At 60.4% G+C, this 20,136-nt stretch overlaps 6 protein-coding genes across 6 annotated transcripts; 4 read left to right on the forward strand and 2 right to left on the reverse strand.

Annotated features, from left to right (window-relative positions):
* Positions 1 to 1,774: 1,774 nt before the first annotated feature.
* On the reverse strand, positions 1,775 to 4,214 carry EHS24_001163 (uncharacterized protein; the record flags this gene model as incomplete). Its single annotated transcript, XM_028616965.1, has 8 exons — positions 1,775 to 2,135; positions 2,238 to 2,616; positions 2,666 to 2,760; positions 2,822 to 3,079; positions 3,492 to 3,610; positions 3,665 to 3,836; positions 3,876 to 3,956; positions 4,081 to 4,214. 8 exons carry the CDS (start codon positions 4,212 to 4,214, stop codon positions 1,775 to 1,777), a joined length of 1,599 nt encoding a protein of 532 aa, XP_028474272.1.
* Positions 4,215 to 5,391: 1,177 nt separating this feature from the next.
* Positions 5,392 to 8,140, forward strand: EHS24_001164 (uncharacterized protein; the record flags this gene model as incomplete). The annotated part of the gene is made up of 7 exons (XM_028616966.1): positions 5,392 to 5,518; positions 5,620 to 5,668; positions 5,910 to 6,263; positions 6,319 to 6,739; positions 6,796 to 7,108; positions 7,150 to 7,352; positions 7,403 to 8,140. The coding sequence occupies 7 exons, from the start codon at positions 5,392 to 5,394 to the stop codon at positions 8,138 to 8,140; spliced, it is 2,205 nt and encodes a 734-aa protein (XP_028474273.1).
* A 2,547-nt stretch (positions 8,141 to 10,687) lies between these two features.
* EHS24_001165 (uncharacterized protein) lies at positions 10,688 to 12,327 on the forward strand (the record flags this gene model as incomplete). The annotated part of the gene is made up of 6 exons (XM_028616967.1): positions 10,688 to 10,726; positions 10,958 to 11,073; positions 11,165 to 11,291; positions 11,347 to 11,408; positions 11,457 to 11,874; positions 11,962 to 12,327. 6 exons carry the CDS (start codon positions 10,688 to 10,690, stop codon positions 12,325 to 12,327), a joined length of 1,128 nt encoding a protein of 375 aa, XP_028474274.1.
* A 734-nt stretch (positions 12,328 to 13,061) lies between these two features.
* EHS24_001166 (uncharacterized protein) lies at positions 13,062 to 14,315 on the forward strand (the record flags this gene model as incomplete). The annotated part of the gene is made up of 4 exons (XM_028616968.1): positions 13,062 to 13,125; positions 13,239 to 13,440; positions 13,493 to 13,842; positions 13,909 to 14,315. 4 exons carry the CDS (start codon positions 13,062 to 13,064, stop codon positions 14,313 to 14,315), a joined length of 1,023 nt encoding a protein of 340 aa, XP_028474275.1.
* A 541-nt stretch (positions 14,316 to 14,856) lies between these two features.
* Positions 14,857 to 16,716, reverse strand: EHS24_001167 (uncharacterized protein; the record flags this gene model as incomplete). The annotated part of the gene is made up of 4 exons (XM_028616969.1): positions 14,857 to 15,439; positions 15,493 to 15,559; positions 15,598 to 16,270; positions 16,312 to 16,716. The coding sequence occupies 4 exons, from the start codon at positions 16,714 to 16,716 to the stop codon at positions 14,857 to 14,859; spliced, it is 1,728 nt and encodes a 575-aa protein (XP_028474276.1).
* A 1,168-nt stretch (positions 16,717 to 17,884) lies between these two features.
* EHS24_001168 (uncharacterized protein) lies at positions 17,885 to 20,082 on the forward strand (the record flags this gene model as incomplete). The annotated part of the gene is made up of 6 exons (XM_028616970.1): positions 17,885 to 17,914; positions 17,978 to 18,267; positions 18,321 to 18,594; positions 18,635 to 19,937; positions 19,978 to 20,028; positions 20,066 to 20,082. 6 exons carry the CDS (start codon positions 17,885 to 17,887, stop codon positions 20,080 to 20,082), a joined length of 1,965 nt encoding a protein of 654 aa, XP_028474277.1.
* Positions 20,083 to 20,136: the final 54 nt, after the last annotated feature.

Here is a 20,136-nt window from a genome sequence, read left to right on the forward strand (position 1 = left end):
GGCCCTGCTCCCTTGATGTGACCTTATAAAGAAACAAATCGTGTGGAGAGAAAGACAACACACACTGTCGGGTGATCAGGCGATCAGGCAAGGGGGTCACGAAGGCAACAGCCACACCGTGTGGTGTGAACTCGGCGACCTGGTGGAACACGCGGGGGGTGGGGGGGCGAGTCCAGATGGGCCACAGATGCGTGGGCGAGAGAGTCCAGATGTGCGGAGTGAGTAACAGAAACAGAAACGTATGAGTCCATCACTTGCGTATTGCGTATGTCTTTACGCGCGTTGCTGGCATGAAAAGGGTGCCAAGGTGTGTGGTTGGTGTGTTCGGTGCGACTCCACAGGCCACAGGCCACAGGTGGCGGAGGGACGCGTCCAGTGACGGCAGCGTACCCAGGGGTGGGTGTTGCGGGACGCAACGCGTCCGTGTCCATGCCACAATTTGAGACAGGGGGTGTCGTTCCGAACGGCGAGGCGCGTGAGGCGTTGGCCGTCGCGCCGGCGGTCATTCTCCGCCTCTGCTCGGGTCCTGCATGAGGCTTTTTAAAAAACAAAGCTGTCTGCAGTGTCGAGAGGCCAGAGGGGCCAGGCCACACTGTTGCTGGAATTGCTCGTCTGGGTGGTCAAGACCCACCACAACTCAACTTCCCTACTGCCAAGAGACCACGACAAGGTGGCGTTCCTTGCAGGCCGTCAGTCCTTCACATAACCTGGGCCACACAAGTGCCCGCTTACAGGTCCAACGCACTCTGCATCACTCCTGTACCTGATCCAGTACCCATGCCACTGGCCACTGGAGACGCGTCGGACGTGCTTTTATTCTTGGAATAGGAAGACGACCCGAACAAGGGTGAGCGGCTCCAGACCCACAAGCGATCGGAGAGAGGGGAGACGCGTTGTGCCGCTTCCGCGCTTCCTGCCGTGCTCATCAAGCAATGCACTAGTCTACAGTCTACAGCAGTCAAGGTTGGTCCGCAGATCCGGAGTATCCTGGAGAGCCCAGGTTCGCTCGGCGCTCGGGCCGCGGAACTGGTCATGAACATGGCCTTATGCTTGAGCACAGCCTGGGCATGACCCAGTACCCACACCCCTGTATCTCCTGGGCCATCGGTGTCTGCTGGCGTCAAAAACCCACTATGGCGAAAGTGGAACCTACATTCGACGTGATAGTGCGTTTTTCGGCCCCGCGTTGAACGGAGTATCCAGACTTGACGACCGACATCGGATTCTGTAGTGCGTTTTCGCGTCGTCGCCCGAAACACACCGTGTTGAACATTGCGCCCATAGCAAATGCGATAGCGTGTTTCCGCCTTTGACGGTGAAACACACGATGGTGATTCTGGTGAGAAATATTCTGTGACGTATTGTGTTTCTCGTTGGTATCGAACGCAGATCGCAGAACGCCAGGGTCGTAATTTGTCAAGCATACAATGCGCGGTCTGCCGATCGTCTGTATCACTGCTTCAGATCTTGGGCATGTGCGAGCCAGGAGGCCGGACGCTGTGAAATGGTCGTACCATACATTATGCCTGATGCAAGAAAACGGAGTGGACGTCACCACCCTTGCACGCAAGCCAGGACCACACCGTCGCGAGGTGCTGTCACAAATCGCAAACGAGTCCACAACGCTTGCATGTGGTTGCAAGAACATACTAAAAGGAGATGGGAAAGATATACAGAGGATTACAACCTCGGTGGTGTGATTGAGCTGATCTAACAACGATCTCGATCCCCACTCGAGCGCGACACGCCCTTGCCCCGCTCTCTCGCCTCTCGCCTAACTGTTCTTCTCGTCGGTATCAGCCGCCACTGTCCCCGGCTTGCTGCCGCTGCCGGTACTCCCCTCACTCTCGCTGCCGGGCACGTACGTGTGCACGATCCCATGGTACACTTTGCGGCCCCAGACAAGCCACTGGAGCGACACGAGGAGAATCAGGCCGCCAATCGCCACGACGGCATAGTTCATGTTGAGGGCGGTGACGGGCATGCTGGTGGGGAGGACGAAGAAGACGGACATGACGACGATGAAGATGAGGGACAGGACGTTGATGGCCCACGAGAAGCGGCCGAGGCGGAAGGGGCCGTGTTGGCCGTCCAAGGAGTTGGGCCAGAGGGTGCGGCAGAGGATGGGCATGCCGCTGATAACGGTGTCAGCGTCCTATTTGCAAAGAGAGTGAGGGGTGTGCGGGTATGTTGGCACTTATGGCTCTCACACCCGCTCCCATACGACTGGTACTCACTATGCAAGCAACACCGAGATGGCCGCGGACGACAAGATGGCGCCAAAAGCGACAGTCGAACCGATATAGCAGGCGCAAATGACGCACCCAATAAACACGCTCAACCAGATACCAGCGTACGGCACATCGTACCGGTTCTTGGCCATGAAGACGCCCTTGAACGGGAACGCACGGTCACGAGCGAGGGCAAAGAAGAGACGCGATGAAGCAGTCCACGCAGTCATGGCGGCAGAGGCCTGAGCCACGAGAATGACGACAATACACAGGATCGACAGGTGTTTGCCTGCGGCATCGTAAAATAGCTGGGCGATGGGCAGTGAGTATGACGTGTTGACGATGCTGGTGATCGACTGGAGGGAGAAGAGGAGCGCAATGAGGTCTGGGGGTCGTCAGCTGGTTGTGCGAGTGCAGCCTCAGCCACAACTCACATACGAGGCCAACAAGCCACGATCCCGCGATAGAGCTAGCGATTCCGAGCGGGGCGAGCCACTCCGCATTCTTTGCCTCTTCTGCCACCTGGGCACTGAGGTTGTTAGCGCTCAGCTGGCAAAAGGCGCTGTACAGCGCAGCCTCGGACGACTCACCTCGTCTCGGCACCCTCCAGCGCATAGACTGCCTGGAGGAACCCCAGGATAACGACAAAGCCGCGGTTTCCCCAACCGGTGTAGTCTTCGTAATCGAAGAACACAAAGTGGGCTTCGTTCTTGTGTGGCGCCTTGACGAGCAGGGTGACCACGAGGACGACGGTGCCACCGAGGGTCCACCACGAAGCGAAGGCGGCGATCCGACCGACAAGCTTGGAGCCGCCTGAATTAACCAACCCGGCAAGGATACAGAAGCCCCTGTAGGTATATGTCAGCACGCTCATGCGCCCTTGCTGTGCATAGCCGGCCAGAGATAGGACTGCGCCGAGGCCACCGGTAAAGCCACCGGCTGAACATTGGCAAACCGGCTGCGCGGATGGTGGAGTGACGACGCTGAAGACGGACAAGACCGTGGTAGGTTTCACTAGGTTGCAGGCATCCGATAGGAAGTACGGGTTGAACGCCGTGACTGTCCGGCATAACGGACAGGCGTGCCGGCCTGCGTGCATGGGACACGCAGGAAACGGCAAAAGGTCCGGCGATTGTACACGCACAGCGTATCTCAGCAACCGTAGGTTGGGGGCACAAACGCTTGTCGTGGCCTGGAACGGAGAGGTATGGGGTGGAGCGGGGGAAGGTGGATGTGGGCAATCTGGAAGATGTGACTCACCATGCCATGGCGGCAATTTCGACCCGCGTCAGGGTGTAGCCCGCCACCTCGAGCGCCGAGGCGAGGTAGAGTGCCGACGAGAGGAGACCTGATGTGCCCGTGAAGACCATGGCCCACGCCTTTTGAGATGGTCAGTTCAGAGGAAACGAGAGCGAGTGACACTGGGTACGCACATAGATGTTGCCCGTGTAAAATCCGAGCCACTTTGCGTCTGGCCTCATGCGACATGTCCAGTAATATAGACCGCCTGCAGTTGGGAAGGCACTGCAGATTTCGGCCATGGAGAGCGCGATGAGGAACATGAAGAAGGAGCAGACGTTCCATCCCCAGAAGAGACCGAGTGGACTCGGCGTCAGTTGTTGCAGAGAGCACTCTTCAACTCACCCTCCTGCGAACAGACCACTCTGGAACGCTGATGACATTCCAGTGAGAATGCCAATGGCAGTGAAGCTGATGGTGACGATACTGCATGTGTCAGCCGCCCGCACTGTAGCTTGACATGGCCAGGGGTCGCTTGTCAACAGCGCCCAGGCCCAGTGGTCGCCTGCGCGCCCGCCGCACAGATCGCATAGACCAGACGGAAACTCACCCAGCAGCAGACATCTCTCTCTTGAACTCGGAGACATATCCCAGCTCGTTGAGACGTGCGTCGTCGGCGGAGACAGGTGGTACGCCATGGGCGCCGTGCTCGACGAGCTGGATCGGGTCTGAGTAGTCGACCATTGTTGGATGAAGGGTAGGGATATGCGACGCCGTTTAGGTGGACAGCAAGAGCATTGAGTGGGAAGTGACAAGCGTGATGGAGCAGTGTGCTCTTTATCTATATTTGGCGCGCGATAGGAGGGGGGGCTCGATGCTGAAGGTGTGGTAACGGGGTGGTGTGGGGCAGACGGGCACGCGCTGGATGGTTGGTGTAGTCCGACACAGGCTCACTCTCGTTTTGCGTTTCGACCGAAGAGGACCTATCTCAGTGCCTTGCCTGGATTGCAGAGACCCCTTATTCCTAAATAATGGAGCTCAGCGTGACGGTTTGTGGCCTTGTGCTTGAAATGGATAGACGGCCGAGTGAGTGTATGTGTGCAACAGCTATCAGCTACCCAAACGGCCTACCGCACAGTAAAAGGGAAAGGTCAACGCGGGGACCAGGGTGGGGGTAATGGCGCGGGGGTGGGGTTTACGGTGTTGGCGCACCCGGCGTATTGGCACATGTTTGGGCGGAGGCACCTTGCCCGCGCCAGGTTCTGTCTCGGGATCTCGGGAGGTTTGTGAGGAAGATGGTAGTTGGTGAGCACCCCGTTTGACGACACATGACCAGGGAGAGACTCTCGGTGTAAAGACAAGAACGGACGTGACAGAACAAGCACCATGGTTGGGAGTGAGCTGAAGCTAATGTGCGGTATGAACGCTGCCAACTGGCCAAGTGGGTGCTCAACCGCCGCGCACGCCCAGCTTTGACACAATTTAAGCTTTTTTGGAATGGCTGTCGTCGTGGGTTGTCATCATGGTGTGGCCGGATGTGCCAAGCGATCCAGCGATCTAACCCGGCAAATTGAAAAGGTGGAACAACGAAAGGGTTCTATGGAGAGAAGAAAACCCGGGCACACACACAGGGGGGGCTTTTAATATTAATAATGGCTATTCCTTAATTCCTTAATGCCCCTTCCCTCTCCCGCCCCGGCGGCCGGCAAAGCCTCCTGCCCCCCCTGTTTTGTATCCGGTCCCCTCCCCCGGCCGACTCGTCCTTGGCCACCAGCACAGACACACACAGACGACATACCCGACTCATATGCGCGCGCCGCTCGTCTACATCCATCTCCTTTCTTTTCCATTACACACACCTGGCTCTCACAACCTACGTACTACCACTCTCCACACACACCCCACCGCACCAATGTCCACAATGACACCGAGGACAGAGGACGACCCATCGTCCCCAGAAGACCACTTTGACGGCCCCGGCAACTCGCCAGGAGCAGAGGGCAGCAAGAAGCGCAAGCTCAACACTGGCCGCACCTCGCAGGCGTGCAGTAAGTCCAAAGATCCACATAGATCCACCAGCCCACCACGCGGCCCCTCGTCCCCACCCCCGCCTTCCCGAGACGCAATCCAGTGCTCACACTCTCCACAGCGCGCTGCCGCTCGCTCAAGATGAAATGCATCGGCGCCACCGATCCACCGTACGTTGACACCCCCCTTACGTTGCCAAGAGTTCATGTGCTGACGACATTGCCTTTTCTCGACTCAAAAAATAAAAAAACCTGGTCCTCAACTGCGCACATTCACTGTCGACCAACCCAACAGATGTCGACGTTGCAGACGTACAGGCGCGACGTGCGACTTTGTGCCCAGAGCCAACGCTGCCCGCCCATGGTCTCCGGGGCCATACCCAAGCCACACGTGCACTGAACTTTGGCGTAGCGACGTCACCAGTCGCCTGAAGGAACTCGAACACGCCAACGCCCGTTTCGAGAGCCTCATCGCAAAGCTTCAACAAGGAGGAGGAGGAGGAGGTGTTACTGTTGGGGCGCCAAGCCCCGCGGCGCCTGGACTCGGAGGGGTGGCGGCGGCGTCCCGCTCTGGGGCACTCAACCTCGACTTGGGACTCGACGACGAGGCACCGGACAATGCACCGGCTACGAGCGACGGCGAGCGCATTCCATCCGACTGTCGCGGTGTGTTTGAGGCTCTTGAGAGGCTCAAGGACGAGCTGCCGGCGAGCCTGACGCGGTCGGACGCATGGGCACCAAGCGCCGTTGCGCGACTTTGGGAATCGTGAGTAATCGCTGGGGTTGCCCCGGTTGAGTGAACGTGCGCTGAACCCCTATAGTTTCCGGTCCAACATGCCCGGCCTACACTTCCTATCCGGTTCACCGGGCCAAGTGTCGTTCAGCAACCCTTCGCCGCTTCTGGCCGTGTCGATCCTCTACGTCGCGGCAGCCCACTCGCCACTGGCCGAGCTGGCCGCACACCAGCCAACCTACTTCCGAGCTCTCACCCGCGCCATCGGTACTCTTGCGGTCCCCGACTGCCCCATTCGCGGATTGTCCAAGGATGACGGCGAGGGTAACATTATCAGCGGCCGCTTTGACGACCTGCTCGGCATTATCCTTGCAGGCTTGCTCGGAGTCGGCTTTGTCGACTCGCTCGGCATGTGGGTCAACACTGCTTTCCGTCTGCTCCTGGATGGCATGACCGAGGAACGCGGAAAGCGCCAGGTCGAGTGGCACGGTCTCTGGGAAGGTCTTCGGGTGAGCTCTTCAGATACCCCTCCCCTTTTGTTCTTGTTGCTGACGCAGGTATCCAGACGATCGAGCTCGAACACTCGTCCTTGCACCTCATCTGCCCCGCCTTGCCGCGCAACCCCCCGAACCCTCCCTTCTCGCCCGTGGATCCCACTCCTCAGAAGGACGCTGCCGGGTCGATCGGCGAGCTCCTTGCCATCATGCAGCGGCGCATGCCCCAGTTTGTCGGCCGCGGGCTGCCTACAGTGTGGGACACGGTGTGCGACCCAGAGCGTCAGCAACTGCTTCCCATCTCTACGGGCCGCGACGACATGTCGGCCATTCGCGCATGGGCGGGCGAGATCGATGCGTGGTACTCGCACGTCGCCACAGAGAGTACGTGCTGTGGTTGTGAAATGAAACTGACATTGCTCCAGCGACTGGCTCCAGCCTCTACGTCCGTGCCATTATCCTGCTAAACTACCACCTCCACAAGCTGTTTGTTCTGTCAATCTTCTTCCCGCTCCAGGGCGTGGCGTCATCGTCCGTCAGCGACCAAGCAGAGCTCCTCGAGTCTTCGCGCGTCGTCCTCAGGATTGAAGCCAGTGGCTTTGAAGTGTGGAGCAGCTGGGACCTTGTGGTGAGTGTGGCCATTGTGGGGGGCTGCTGGATGCCCGCTGACGAATGCAGATGATCACCAACGCGTCTCTCATCCTCCTCCAGGCGTGGGCGGCGGGTGCTGCAGGACAGGAAGACCTGAACCTCATCCAGCACCACCTCAACCTCCTCACGTGCACGCAGCAGACTCCGCCCAGTCTGCGTCACACCTTGGCCACTCGACTCGAGACTGCCCTGCAGCAAGTGCGCACTCCCGTCCGCCAAGCTGCCAAGACATTGCCTGGCGAGTCCCCAAACCAGACCGTGTCTGAGATTGTCGATACTTGGCAACTGCAGGCATCCAGTAACGAGCGTGCCAACAACAGCGGCCGCTTCTCGCCCTCACGCTCAGGCTACTTGTTCATGGACCAGGCTCCAAACCTCGGCATTCTCCCTGAATTGCCCTCCTTTAACGTTCCCGAAGCCGACTGGCCGCCGTTCCTGCTCAACTTTTTTGGCGACCAAGAGGCGCAGAATGGAGGTCAGCAGTTCCAGCAAGGCGGACAGACGGACCAGCTGCAGCAGCAGCAACAATACCCTCCACAGGGCCCACCACAGCAGCAAACGCAGCATCGGCAACGACAACATTCGCACCACCAGGGGCCCACCCAACTGCCCCAACGGCACGGACAAATCCAAGGCCAGGTCCACCAGGCGCATGGGGGTCACGGCGGTCACGGTCCGGTTCACGGACAGCACGTCCATCAACAGGGCCAGATGTCCCAGGGATACGGGCAAACCAACGGCGTGATCCATGGACCCGTCCACTAAACGGACGGCGGTACAGCAGCCCCCGTCAGGTGGGCATTTAGCAGCATAGTATGTAGCAGACCGTTGGGGATCGTCCCCGTGAGGAATGTAGCCTTCAGGAGATGAATACGTTGACTGGACAACGGCGGATAACTTGCTTTTAAACTGGTCGCCGAGCGCCTCTGCACAGGACGGACGACGAAACCTGAAGGTCTCTGATGTGACCGACTGGTCACTGGACCGGTCTTTGAGTCTTTTGAGGCGGGCCAGCTTGAGCTGCGCGGTTCGGTAATCGCACACGGCTCACTGTGGGCTGCTTGCCCGGACGCCCACTTGTTTGTGGTACAGCTGCGGACTGCGCAAGCAAGGCAAGCAAAGCAAGTGTGGACGGCGTTGTGGCGGTCAATGGTGGACCGGTAAGAGCTTGGCACTCTGATCCAGCCGCACCGAATGACGGCGGTGGCGGTCACGGGCAGCGAATGCGGCAACTTGGGTATTCCTGACCAGCTCTTGTCCTGAGACGGACGAGGGATGAAGCGGAGAGAGAGCGAGGGAGAGGGAGAGAGGGAGAGAGGGGAAGGGAGACGGTGGCCACTCCGAATCCCCACACCGGCCGGCCACACCTGGCGATCGACGCTCGGCACGTCGGCACCACTCGTACTATCCTCTAGGCCTCTCACCACCTCTTTTTTCAGGTACGGAAAATGTTGGGGAAAAGTTCGGTCACGGACGGCTAATACCAACATTTTTGGTCCGTCTTCTGCACCGTTCAACACCGACGCCCACAGCTGGCGCCGACGACCTGTGGGGTGCTCGCCACAGGTCACAGGTTACGCTGCGCTACCGAAACCAAGTCCGGTCCGAAAAATGCGCCACAGACACCGCCGACGACGCAATGCGATGTGCCACAGAACGGCTCCCACTTGGCCACTTGCCTGCTCCGGTGTATACACCGCTATACTACTGTACAGCTGCAGCGCGCAGGACGAGATGCGTCGGCGGAGTTGCGAATCACCACCACCGGCCACCGGCCGCCGCCGCCGCTGCGGTCGAGCCTCAACGCTCCCGCGATCCCGCGGCCAGCGGCCTGCGGAGAACAGCGTCGCATTCCAACATTCCATATTCCAGGTTTCTTCGCACCTGAGTGAGGCATAGAGCGACGTATTTTTCGGACTGTGCCCGCCCCGCCCCCCGCCCCCCCCGCCGCCGTTAACGAGCCCGATCGGGTGCGTGTCTACTTCCCTGTACGCAAGATCCCAAGATATATCCCGAGGAGTGGCCGGGCTGGGCTTGCGGTGCTCTGGCTGACGTGCTGGCGCGCTGACGTCCTCGCGTGCTGATATGCAGAGGCGAGAACAAGCGCGAGCAGCGGTATGCACGTTCAGAGTGACTGCGGTCGTGGGCTTGGTCACTTGGTCACTAGGCTGCTTGGCCTGGGGTTGCGCGGGGCGGCCCAGCCGGGCGTTCCGACTCTGTAGAACCGTGCACAACTGTTCCGTGCTCCCAAGCGTGCGTGTGTGGTCCTGTGTTCCTGCAAAGCAGAACCCACGCTTGCAAGTTGGTGTGGGATGTGGAGCCAGCCGCTCTCGCAGCTCGTGCCTCTCGAAGTGCAAGGTGTTGGCTTTGTCAGAACGGTTGTAAGACCGGCGACCATCCGGCAAAGGGATCGGTCTTCCGGCATATTTTCGTGTTACCCTTTTGGCCCCCTTGTCCGAATGACTCGCTCTGGCGGCCGACACGACGACGAGATCCACCTTCTTCTCGTATCGCGCTGTACTGCAGCGCGGCGGGCACCACGCGGCAGACGGCGGAGCACGCAGGCAGGCAAACACACATTAACCGAGCTCTCTTCCGGATACTCAGTAAGGGGTCTCGGAGTCTTGTGTCTCCGCAGGGAGAGGGGCAGGTGGACGGGTACTCTCACACACCTTGCGCTGCAAATGTCAAGACGGAGGCGCCGGTGGTACAGACCCACGCGTGTGCATGGCCAAGAACGGTGGCCGTTGGACCGGCGGGACGCCCGGCTTAGCTGGTTCAGGCGCTGTGCGCGAAATATGCAACGTCCCCGGCCAAGAGACCAAAGGAGTTAGAAGTAGGCAAACCCGGTGAAACGGCGCCGTGCACCGGCTTTGACTCGTGTCCGGGGGGCTGGGGTGGTGCGACGCCGCACCATTTGTGTCGTATCGACGACGCAGACGTCCACACGAAGGGGTCGTGGGGGGACTTCGGTCAGTTGCTCTTATACCATCGCTGTTTACGACCAACCCAGGACCCATTGCCGTCTCTTCACGAACTGCGATTTCGGCACCTCGACGCCCCCATCGCTTCCTATCGTTGTGTTGACAATCGCTCCGTCCTTATCCCCCGAATTCAACCCGCCGACAGCAGCAGCAGCAGCTGTATATCAAGACACACCTTGAACGCTGTGCCCCAGACGGCAGAGCTCGTTCAGCTAGTCCCCGGCCGCACTATAAACCAACGCGTCACACGCGAAGACCAGGATAACGCTGGTACGCTGAGACACTGCTCTAAACTTGTTTCCACCGCCAACAAGCATCACCAACCCCAATGCCTACACGACTACAGCCCCTCTTCTTGGTCGTTGACGTGAGCCACAACCCCTCCGCCCCCCCCCCCCCCCCGACACACACACACACAGAACGGAGATCCCCACCGCACTCGGCGAGTTGGCCGAGACTGTCCACACACCGGACGTCGCTTTCTAGACCTTTCAGAAAAACACGGCCCACTGTCTCCTGAGGCCGACAGGGTGACACCACCCCCCGCCTGCCGCCGCCGCCCCGCCATGAAGGGGAACACCGTCGCTGACATTTGCAGGCTGGCGGGACCAAGACCGCCGCGGCCATTGCGGGCGCGGACGGGACAGTGTTTGGCGAGGGAGTTGCTGGCGGTGCCAACATGGCCGAGCTGGGCCTCGAGACGGCCGTGACAGAGTGCGTACCCCCCAGCCAGAAACCTGTAGATGAGATTACATCCGGGCCTGAGACATTACTTTGGGAGATCTGGATCTGACCTGGGCCACAGAATCCTGCGTGCCGTCAACGCCGCCGTCCTCGCCACCACTGGCGCTGCCAAGGATACAGCCTCTGCGTCCGTTGGCTCGGCAGCGCCATACGCATGTCCGCTCGAGTTCCAGGCTGCGTGGATCGGGGTACGTTACGAGCTGACTTGGGGGCGACTCGGACATGCTGACGCCAACCCTGCAGGCATCTGGTTGTGATTCGGATCTCGACGTCGAGCGGCTCACTGCGCGACTCGCGCCGGCCTTGTATGTACTGACTTTCGGCACTTGGCTCATCGACTGACCGCCTCCCAGCCGCAATGGCGTGACAGTCATGAACGACGCTCTGCTCTTATCGGTCCTCCTACGCCTCCGCAGCCAGAAGCAAGAATCCCGAGCGCCAGCACCAGAAGCAGCGTCAGCATCTGGCGTCAACGTCAACGTCGACGGCAACGGCAGTGGCAGCAGCACAGGAACGCCGTGGCTCGCGGCCGTTGTGGCTGGAACAGGGTCGATCGTGCTCGGCATTGACGGCCAGGCCGGCCAGTTCGGCAAACGTGGCGGCCACGGCTACCTGTTCGGCGACGTGGGCAGCGCGTACCACCTGGGTCTCGTCGCGATCCGCATGGCCGCCGACGACTATGACGAAGGGACCGAAGTGCCCGGCGGGCTCGCGGCGCTGTTGAGAAAGCGGTTTGGCGTGGACAGCACCGCAGATGTACCTGCACGTTGTGTGAGTGGAATAGAGCCGAGTGAGAGTGAGAGAGTGGGAATGGAATGGCGGCGTCAAACTGCTGGTGTGTGCTGACCGGTGACACAGCACGACGTGCCGCCCGACATGGACCCAGTCTCGGCCTCAAACGAGCGCAAGCTGCGCATAGCGGCCCTGTCCCCCGCCGTCCTCTCCCTGTCGGGGACGTGCCCGCTCGCCGCCCGCGTCGTGCGCGAGGTGGCCCGCGGCCTCGCCACCGACATTGCCTCAATTGCGCGTGCCGCTCAGAAATGGGGCCACAGTGCTGCCCGGGGTGGGCTGGCCATCACGGGCGGCCTCGGCGTCCAGCCGCTGTACGTCGCGGCCGTGGTCGCTGAGCTTGCAGAGCTCGGCGTGCGGTTCGAGTGGGTCGAGAGTGTGGAGGCTCCGGCTAGGCAGTGTGCTGTTGCGCTTGGCCAGTGTCACACGGTGTAGTAGAAGCAGCAGCACGACGGACATTAGGCCGTCAGAGAGGAATAGACACAGGGGAAGCAAGGAAGGAAGTGTGCGTTGTGTGGCATTAGGGGAGATGACGGAGGGATTACGGAACACCCGAATTGGAGTAGACGAATCAATGTACACACACCTTTAGTATATTCGCTGCCGTGAGCTTGCCGAGACACCCGTCCTTTTGACGTAGCCAAGGACAGCTGACCCCACATGTGTGTGAGCAGACGAGCGAAAGAGCACTCTCAAATGTGTCGATTTGTGTGTAAGACACTGAAAAGCGCCACACAGGACGACAAGTGAAACGGTCTAGAACGCAGATCATCGGCAGATAAATGCCCGAAAACTCCCAACTGACGTTTTCCCCGTTGGTGCGCCTGGTGTCGCACCGTGCCCTCAGCTCTGAATATCATATGTACCACACACGAGGCTGGTGAATGAGGTGGTGAATCTGCTGAGGATGTGGGATGTGGGACTGATGACGAGCATACATGACGTTTTGTCTGCGCCCCAATGAGTGCGGGCGCTAGTGGCGCGCGCTGTCTCGTCTCATATTGGATGGAGTGTTGCGTCTCGCGGACAGTGGGTGCTTTGGGGGGCAAGAGGGGGGGCAAACGAGGTGAGGCTCCCCCAGATTCGTCTCTTCCAATACATATAAGTGCTTCCTCACACACATTGGGACCCCCGTAAACGTCTGCCTCAGTACCACCACCACCACCGCGATGGTTTTTGATAGCGAGGAAACGGTTCAGTCGGGCAAGAAGAGCGAGGGGTTCCGGGTACAACGTGAGTGTGGCGGCGGATCCCCCCTGCAACCTAGACGTGTATCGCCACCCCGCCACCCAGCCGGTGGCATTACCCTTCCTGCGGCTCCTCGTCTATAGTACTGACTGGTCCAGAGAATGAGCACTTCCCAGTCGGTGCTCCCAACTTTGACGCCAACCGCGACTCGGGGTCCGAGACCGATGTCGAGCATGGTGCCACGGACGAAAACGCGCCACCCGAGTATCCCGGCTACTCGCTTCCCCACCGCCTGAGGGCACCACTTGCCGAGATGCTGGGCACATTTGTGTTGGTGCTGATGGGCCTCGGCTCCAACGTGTACGTCGTGGCCAGCCTCTTTCTCAAAACTAGGCACTGACAGCGCTCGCAGAAACGCATTCGTCAACTGGTCAAATGAATCCAACTACGTCGCATATACGTTCGGTTGGGGTGTCGGTCTGTTCCTCGCGCTCCTCATCTCCATCCCGTACGCTGGTGGCCACGTCAATCCGGCCATTACCATTTCGCAAGCCTTCTTCCGTGGGTTCGCATGGCGCATGGTGCCAATCTACATTGCGTCCCAGACTCTGGGCGCGTTCCTCGCCGCTGTGGCTCTCAACGGCGTCTTTTACAACCTCCTTGACAGCGTCGAGGGCGAGCCCGGTCTGCGGACGTTTGGCGAGGTCAACTCTACCGCGCAGTTCTTCATCGCCGTGCCCAGTGGTCATCTGTCCAATGTCTGTGAGTAGACTCAGTAGGGTAGAGGTACTGGACGGAAAAGCGAGTGGATGGCTGACACAACGCCAGCCACGGTCTTCTACGAGATCATCGGCGGCGCCATGCTCCTGCTCGGCGTCGCCGTTGTGTCGGACGACGAGGTCGCCGGCGACTGGAGCATGTGGGTCAAGAGCCTCGTCATGTATCTCACCCTCGTGGGCGTCAACGGCGCCATTGGCGTCAAGACGCCCCTTGCACTCAACCCCGCGCGCGACTTTGGCCCCCGTGTCGCGTGCTCGGCGTTCGGGTACCCGGCGCACATGTGGACGGACCGCAACGGGTACTGGTTCTACGGCGCGTGGGCAGGACCCATCCTGGGCGGTTTAATCGTCACTGCAATCTACGACTTGGCGGTGCGCAAGCGCGTGCAAGTGACCATTCCGTTTCTGGACCGCCGCCGCCGCCATCGTCGTCGTAGGACTGAACGGAATGACTGAAACCGGCCGACTCCTCCACCACACACATAACCTCTCCCTCACTGCCTTTCTTTCATGTGTTCGTTCCGGCCTTTTTCATACTCATATATACACAGAAATGTGCATTCATACACATACATTAGACCCCCATTCCACGCATCCGAGCCTGTAGTGTAGCAACGAGCGAATATGAGACGAGAGGAGTGGCGATGAATGAAGTGAAGCAGACATTAAGAGGTCGGCGCGTGCCAGCGGATCCACCTCTCATACATGCCGGCTCGCATACGTTTCTTGCGAGCCGTTATGCGTGGTGACCTTCAAAGAATCAGACTTTTGCGGTGAGTGGGGAGACGCGACCGTGAAGAATTTGTCGGACATTAATTATTGACTTTTTTTATGATTATTTATTCATCGTGGCTCTGCGCCTGGGCCTCCGACGTCTCACCAATCCTCCAGCCTGACGACTTCAACAACAGCGCTAACAGATTCACATGTGCAGACTACAGGGGATAGGTATACACAGTCATACTATACGATACTGTCCATACACGACTGGGTGGGCCTATATGAGAGTCTCGGCGTCGATGGGGGTACGCGCCACCTCGGTGTCATGCCAGCCTACGAGACCCCTCACTCTCTCTCCAACGGTAACAAGCGCCGGGGGTACTTCGCGGCCCCTCAGCAATCTCGTTCCGGTCTGAACAACATGGCCCGAGACCAGTATGGCCGCCACGATACCACCCACGCCCGACGACCCGAGATACTCCCACGTCGTGCGCGACCTTCCCCTTCCTTCACCATAGTACCGCACAGGGATTACCGTGGACATGGCCGTCCCGCCAGCTTGAAAGTGCATAACGCGGCCCCATTCGTCAATGTAAGCCGCGAACGCTGCTTGAGGGTTGCGTGCAGGCACGGAGCAGACGAACGCTGGCGTGGCATGGCTGATGGCCAGCGTGCGGATCTGGGTGAGCGCGTTGATGCCGATATCGAGCGAGGGGAATGCGGCGGGCACAATGAGGAGCGATGGCGTGGCTGACGCGGTCTGGGAGTGCAGGAGCGACGGGTGGAAGGTGTCCAGGCAGATGAGCGGGGAGACGGTGATGTTGCGCGCGGCCCAGTCGCGGTTGGGAATGGTGCTGGGTCTGAGTGGCGGATGAGGTCAATGCCAAATGAAGTGCGCCTCGCATCTGCTCACCGAGGGAGTGGTAATGACCATACGGGAGGAGACTGACGGTGCCGGTCAAGTGCGTAGGACTCGACAACTGTGGGGTTAGCGGCGTGGCAGTCATAACCCACTCACTAGGGAACAAGCGCTGCTTGGAATACTCTCCCATCACACCATCGCGACCAACCAGAACCATCTCGTTCAACCTGCTCTCCTGTGACCTGCTCTCCATGCCCACCGCCACGAGTGTGCCGTACTGCCTCCCAAGCTGCGCGGTGACGGTCTCGAGTACCTGGGTACGTTGCGCTTTGCCCTCGACCTGGAGCGCAGACTCGGGCCATACAACGATCCGATCGTGTCCGCCCAGCCGCTTGCTCTCACGGACTAAGGTGTCGACGTCGTGTGCGTGGGTCGGGCCGAGGACGCACCCGATTGAGAGGGGGGTGATCTCGCTCATGGGCGAGGACAGGGAGAGTGGCGCTGGAATCCAAGCGAGTGTGGAGAATGCGAGGACCGAGACGGCCGCGACTTTGGAGGCTCGGGTGATGGATGAGCTGATGCCGCGGGTAACCACCGCCTTGGTCACTGGGGGTTCCGCCTGCTCGACTTCGTCTTCCAGAACGATGAGTGGTGTAGGCGCGCGGGCCGTTACGGTGGGGAGCACCGCTCCAGAGTATGCCGCGGCGCTACGACCGACTTGGACGAGTGCATACGACACCGTCCCGAGAACAATGTCCACACCCGTCGGCCCCGCAACGCGCACAAGCAAGGCAGCCGGTGGGCATTCAACGAGTGGACTCGGCATACCCTGTTGTCAGCTGAGCCTTGGTTACAAACCTCTCAACTCACGTATCGTCCCAAAGGCGACAATCCCTCCCACACCCACCACGCCCCAGCCCACACGAGGCCAAAGCTCGTGGCTTCCCGCCATCCCCCAAACAAAGCCAGGCGCGACGACCGCCTTATGATGGTGAACGTGACCACGGGGAGCGATATGAAGGTGGCGAGGACAAGGGAGAAGAGTGCTTGGATCAGGATTGCCTGGGTCGTGGATGGGAGCAGGCCATGGATGGTCGGTAAAGACCGGAGGGTGGACGCTGCAGCCAGGATCGGGAGCGAGTGCTTGAGGAATCGGACAGTGGTGGTTGCGGCTGCGAGCTGGATGAGCAGCGGGAGCGTGACGAGGTTGAACAAGAGTTCGGGGTGGGAGGGGAGCGTGAGGAGCGCAGAGACGGCGACAGACTGTATGAGCATGCTTGCTGTTAGAGTGATGGAGAGGGAGCAAGGATTGTGAGATCAGCGGAGAAACATGAGAAGCAACCTTTGTTGATGCTGTCATGTCCGACGGGAACACATTGTAAGGCAGTCAAACCGGTCTCCTTTACATAGTGTGTTTTTGGGTCCCCTTGTAAACGCAGTATAAATCCATGATTGATGGCGTTGATACCGGTGCCATTGCCATAGTGTGTTTTTTGGTTCCCATGGTAACCGTGAGTGGCCGGTTGGGGAGAGCCGCCCCACAACCGGGTTTGGTGTTCGTGGCAGGCTGTCACGGATCGTCTTAGTGCTCACAACGACGTCAACGACATGGATGCTGGCCAGGTGTCCGTGTAGCAGGTGTGGACTGTGGTCGACCCCGCAACGGTGCTGCTGCACCCAACTCACTCGCCCTCACTCGCACTGTAGCCCAAGTACTACATCGGTGTTCCCACGGGCGCTCACAGGATCACAGGGCGAGCAGTTGACATGTATGCAGCTAGCTAGGTTTGCTGATGTGAGAGAGGGGACGATGTGTTGTGGGAAATTACGAGGGTTGGGAATCCAGGGAGAGCAGGGAAACGGCATTGGAAACGGTCGGCGTGTAGGTCGCCGGGGTTTTGCATGGGCGGCGCGCTGTTGGAATCCCCACGCGGTATAGACACCGTGGCAGCTATCTGTGCACCGCCGAGACGTCAACAGGAGCATGCTGTTTACTCGAGTCAAACAGTGTATAGTGTGTGTTTCCGGTGTTTCCAGCCTCTATCTCTGCGCGTGTTGACTCGAACCAACACGCGCGGGCGCCGACTGTTATCTGGTGCTTGCCCAGCACTGATCGCACTGACCGTCACCGCCTGCAGGATTGGGTATAGCGGCTGTCCGTCAGAGTAAATAATGTGCCTGGGGTGGCCGAGAGATAACACCGACCACAGCCTACAGGCGGTTTTCCGGGCCGGACCACCTGGGTCGTTTGGAGCCCCATTCATTGGAAAAACAAAGGAATTGGCCATGCCTGTCCCGTTGTGGCCAACACTCTCTCCCAAGCGCGCGACCGCAACCCCCCTCATCAGCCCCAGCCCCAGCCAGCCCCAGCCAGTATACATGTAGCCCCCTTGTGATCGTTTCTGGTATCCTCTTCCCCTCGCACCATTCACCTCTGCTCGTCATGTTCCGTCCAGCACGTCTCGGCTCGAGGGTGAGTGAGAGCCCCGCCCACCGCGCCATCAGTGAGAGAGCTCCCAGCTAACCTCCTCTCCAGGCAGTCTCTCGCGCGCAGCACATGGCTCGTGCTGCCCGGCCGCTTGTCCTCCCATCAGTGACCCAGTCTCCCACCTCAGCGGCAGCGCGCACTGCTGTGTCGGCACGCCGACACTTTTCCGACCTCGTTGGCGCCCAGCCTCCCATGCCGGCCCTCGACGTCTCCCAGCTGCCTCCATCACAGCGTCCTGGGGCCGAGCGACCGCGCGCAGAACACGCTGTCATCTCGACGTTTGACCTGTTCAGTATCGGTATCGGACCCAGCTCGAGCCACACTGTCGGTCCTATGCGGTGAGTGGAGCAACACAGCAAGAGCGTTTGTGCTAAGGACACGACCCACTCAGCGCCGGCAAGATCTTCACCTACTCCCTCCCAAAGGCCATGCACCCGCACATCCACACCTTGAAGGTGTCGCTGCACGGCTCGCTTGCGGCGACGGGTATGGGCCACATGACGCCACACGCCGTCCTCCTGGGCCTGATGGCCGAGGACCCCGAGACGGTCGAGGTGGGCAGGCTGGGACGCGTGCTGGAAGAGGTGCGGGCTGTGGGCCAGATCGACCTGGGCCTCGACGGCGGCGACCACCAGCGCGTCAAGTTCAACGTTGACCGTGACCTGGTGAGTTTTGAGAGTTACAGGAGCTGCATTAACTCTGCAGACATGGCACCTCAACCCCCTGCCGGCCCACCCTAACGGTCTGGTGTTCACCGTGTTTGACAAGGAAGGAAACATGCTCGCGACCAACCAGTACTTTAGCGTTGGCGGCGGGTTTGTTGTCAACAACGAGACGCAGACGGCCAACGAGAACATGTACTATCGCGACATTAAGCCGAGCGACGCCACGCCGTCGCGCCGCGACTACCAGAACGCCGACACGCAGCAGCACAAGGACAAGGACAAGACGGTGCCGGCCATTGCCGATGCGTTGAGCGGCGACAGCAGCAGCAGCAGCAGCGTCAGCCGCAGCGAGGGCGGCGCAGCACCGGACGTGGCCCACGAGACCAAGCCGCACGGCGGCGTGCCGCCGTACCTCTTTGCGACGGCCGAGGAGCTGTACACCATCTGCAAGGAGCACAACCTCACGATTGCGCAGGTGGTGTGGGAGAACGAGCGTGCGTTCCGCACCGACGCCGAGATTGAGGCGGGCCTCACGCGGCTGTGGGACGTCATGGACTCGTGTATCCGCACGGGCGTGACGAGCACCGAGCCCCGCCTGCCCGGTGGGCTCGAAGTGCGCCGCCGCGCACCGGGTCTGTACCGCCGCCTGCAGCAGGGCTTCTACCCGTCTGTCCCCGTACCCCACTCTGGCCCGTCATCGTCCGAGGGGGGCACCGCGCTCGAGTCGGCAGGCAGCCAGCTGCCCATCGGCCGCGCCGACCACCCGCTCAAGCTCGTGCCGCGCCACACGCGCCCCGTGTTCCCCGGCATCGAGTACCTGTCCTGCATGGCCATTGCCGTCAACGAGGTCAACGCCAGCGGCGGCCGCGTCGTCACGGCCCCGACCAACGGCGCCGCGGGCGTCATCCCCGCCACGCTCAAGTACGCGACCGAGTTCATCTCGACCGACGTGCGCCGCGACACCATGACGTTCCTCCTCACGGCGTCGGCGGTCGGCATGCTCTTCAAGCGCGGCGCGACCATCTCCGCCGCCGAGGGCGGGTGCATGGCCGAAGTGGGCGTCGCGTGCAGCATGGCCGCCGCGGGCCTGGCCGCCATCCTCGGCGCCGAGCCCAGCGTCATCCTCCAAGCGGCAGAGATTGGCATCGAGCACAACCTGGGGCTCACATGCGACCCCCTCGGCGGCCTGGTCCAGGTCCCGTGTATCGAGCGCAACAGCCTCGGCGCCGTAAAGGCCGTCACGGCCGCGCAGCTCGCCATGGCCGGGAGCGGCGAGCACACCGTGTCCCTGGACGAGGCGATCGAGGCGTGTCGCACAACGGCGATGGACATGCACTCACACTGTGGGTCCCATAAGTCATGGAACGCAGGCTGACCCAGCAGACAAGGAGACCTCGCTCGGCGGACTGGCAGCGACCGTCAAGATCCCCCTGTGTGAGTTTTCAAGTGTACGGTGTAAAACTGACCCCAGCCTCGCCCGCATGCTAGAGCGGCCCACACGACAGCGACAGGATGCGATGCATGGACTATGGTGGAAGGTAC

The sequence above is a fragment of the Apiotrichum porosum genome, assembly GCF_003942205.1.
Source record: "Apiotrichum porosum strain DSM 27194 chromosome Unknown scaffold_10, whole genome shotgun sequence".
Taxonomy (NCBI): Eukaryota; Fungi; Basidiomycota; class Tremellomycetes; order Trichosporonales; family Trichosporonaceae; genus Apiotrichum; species Apiotrichum porosum.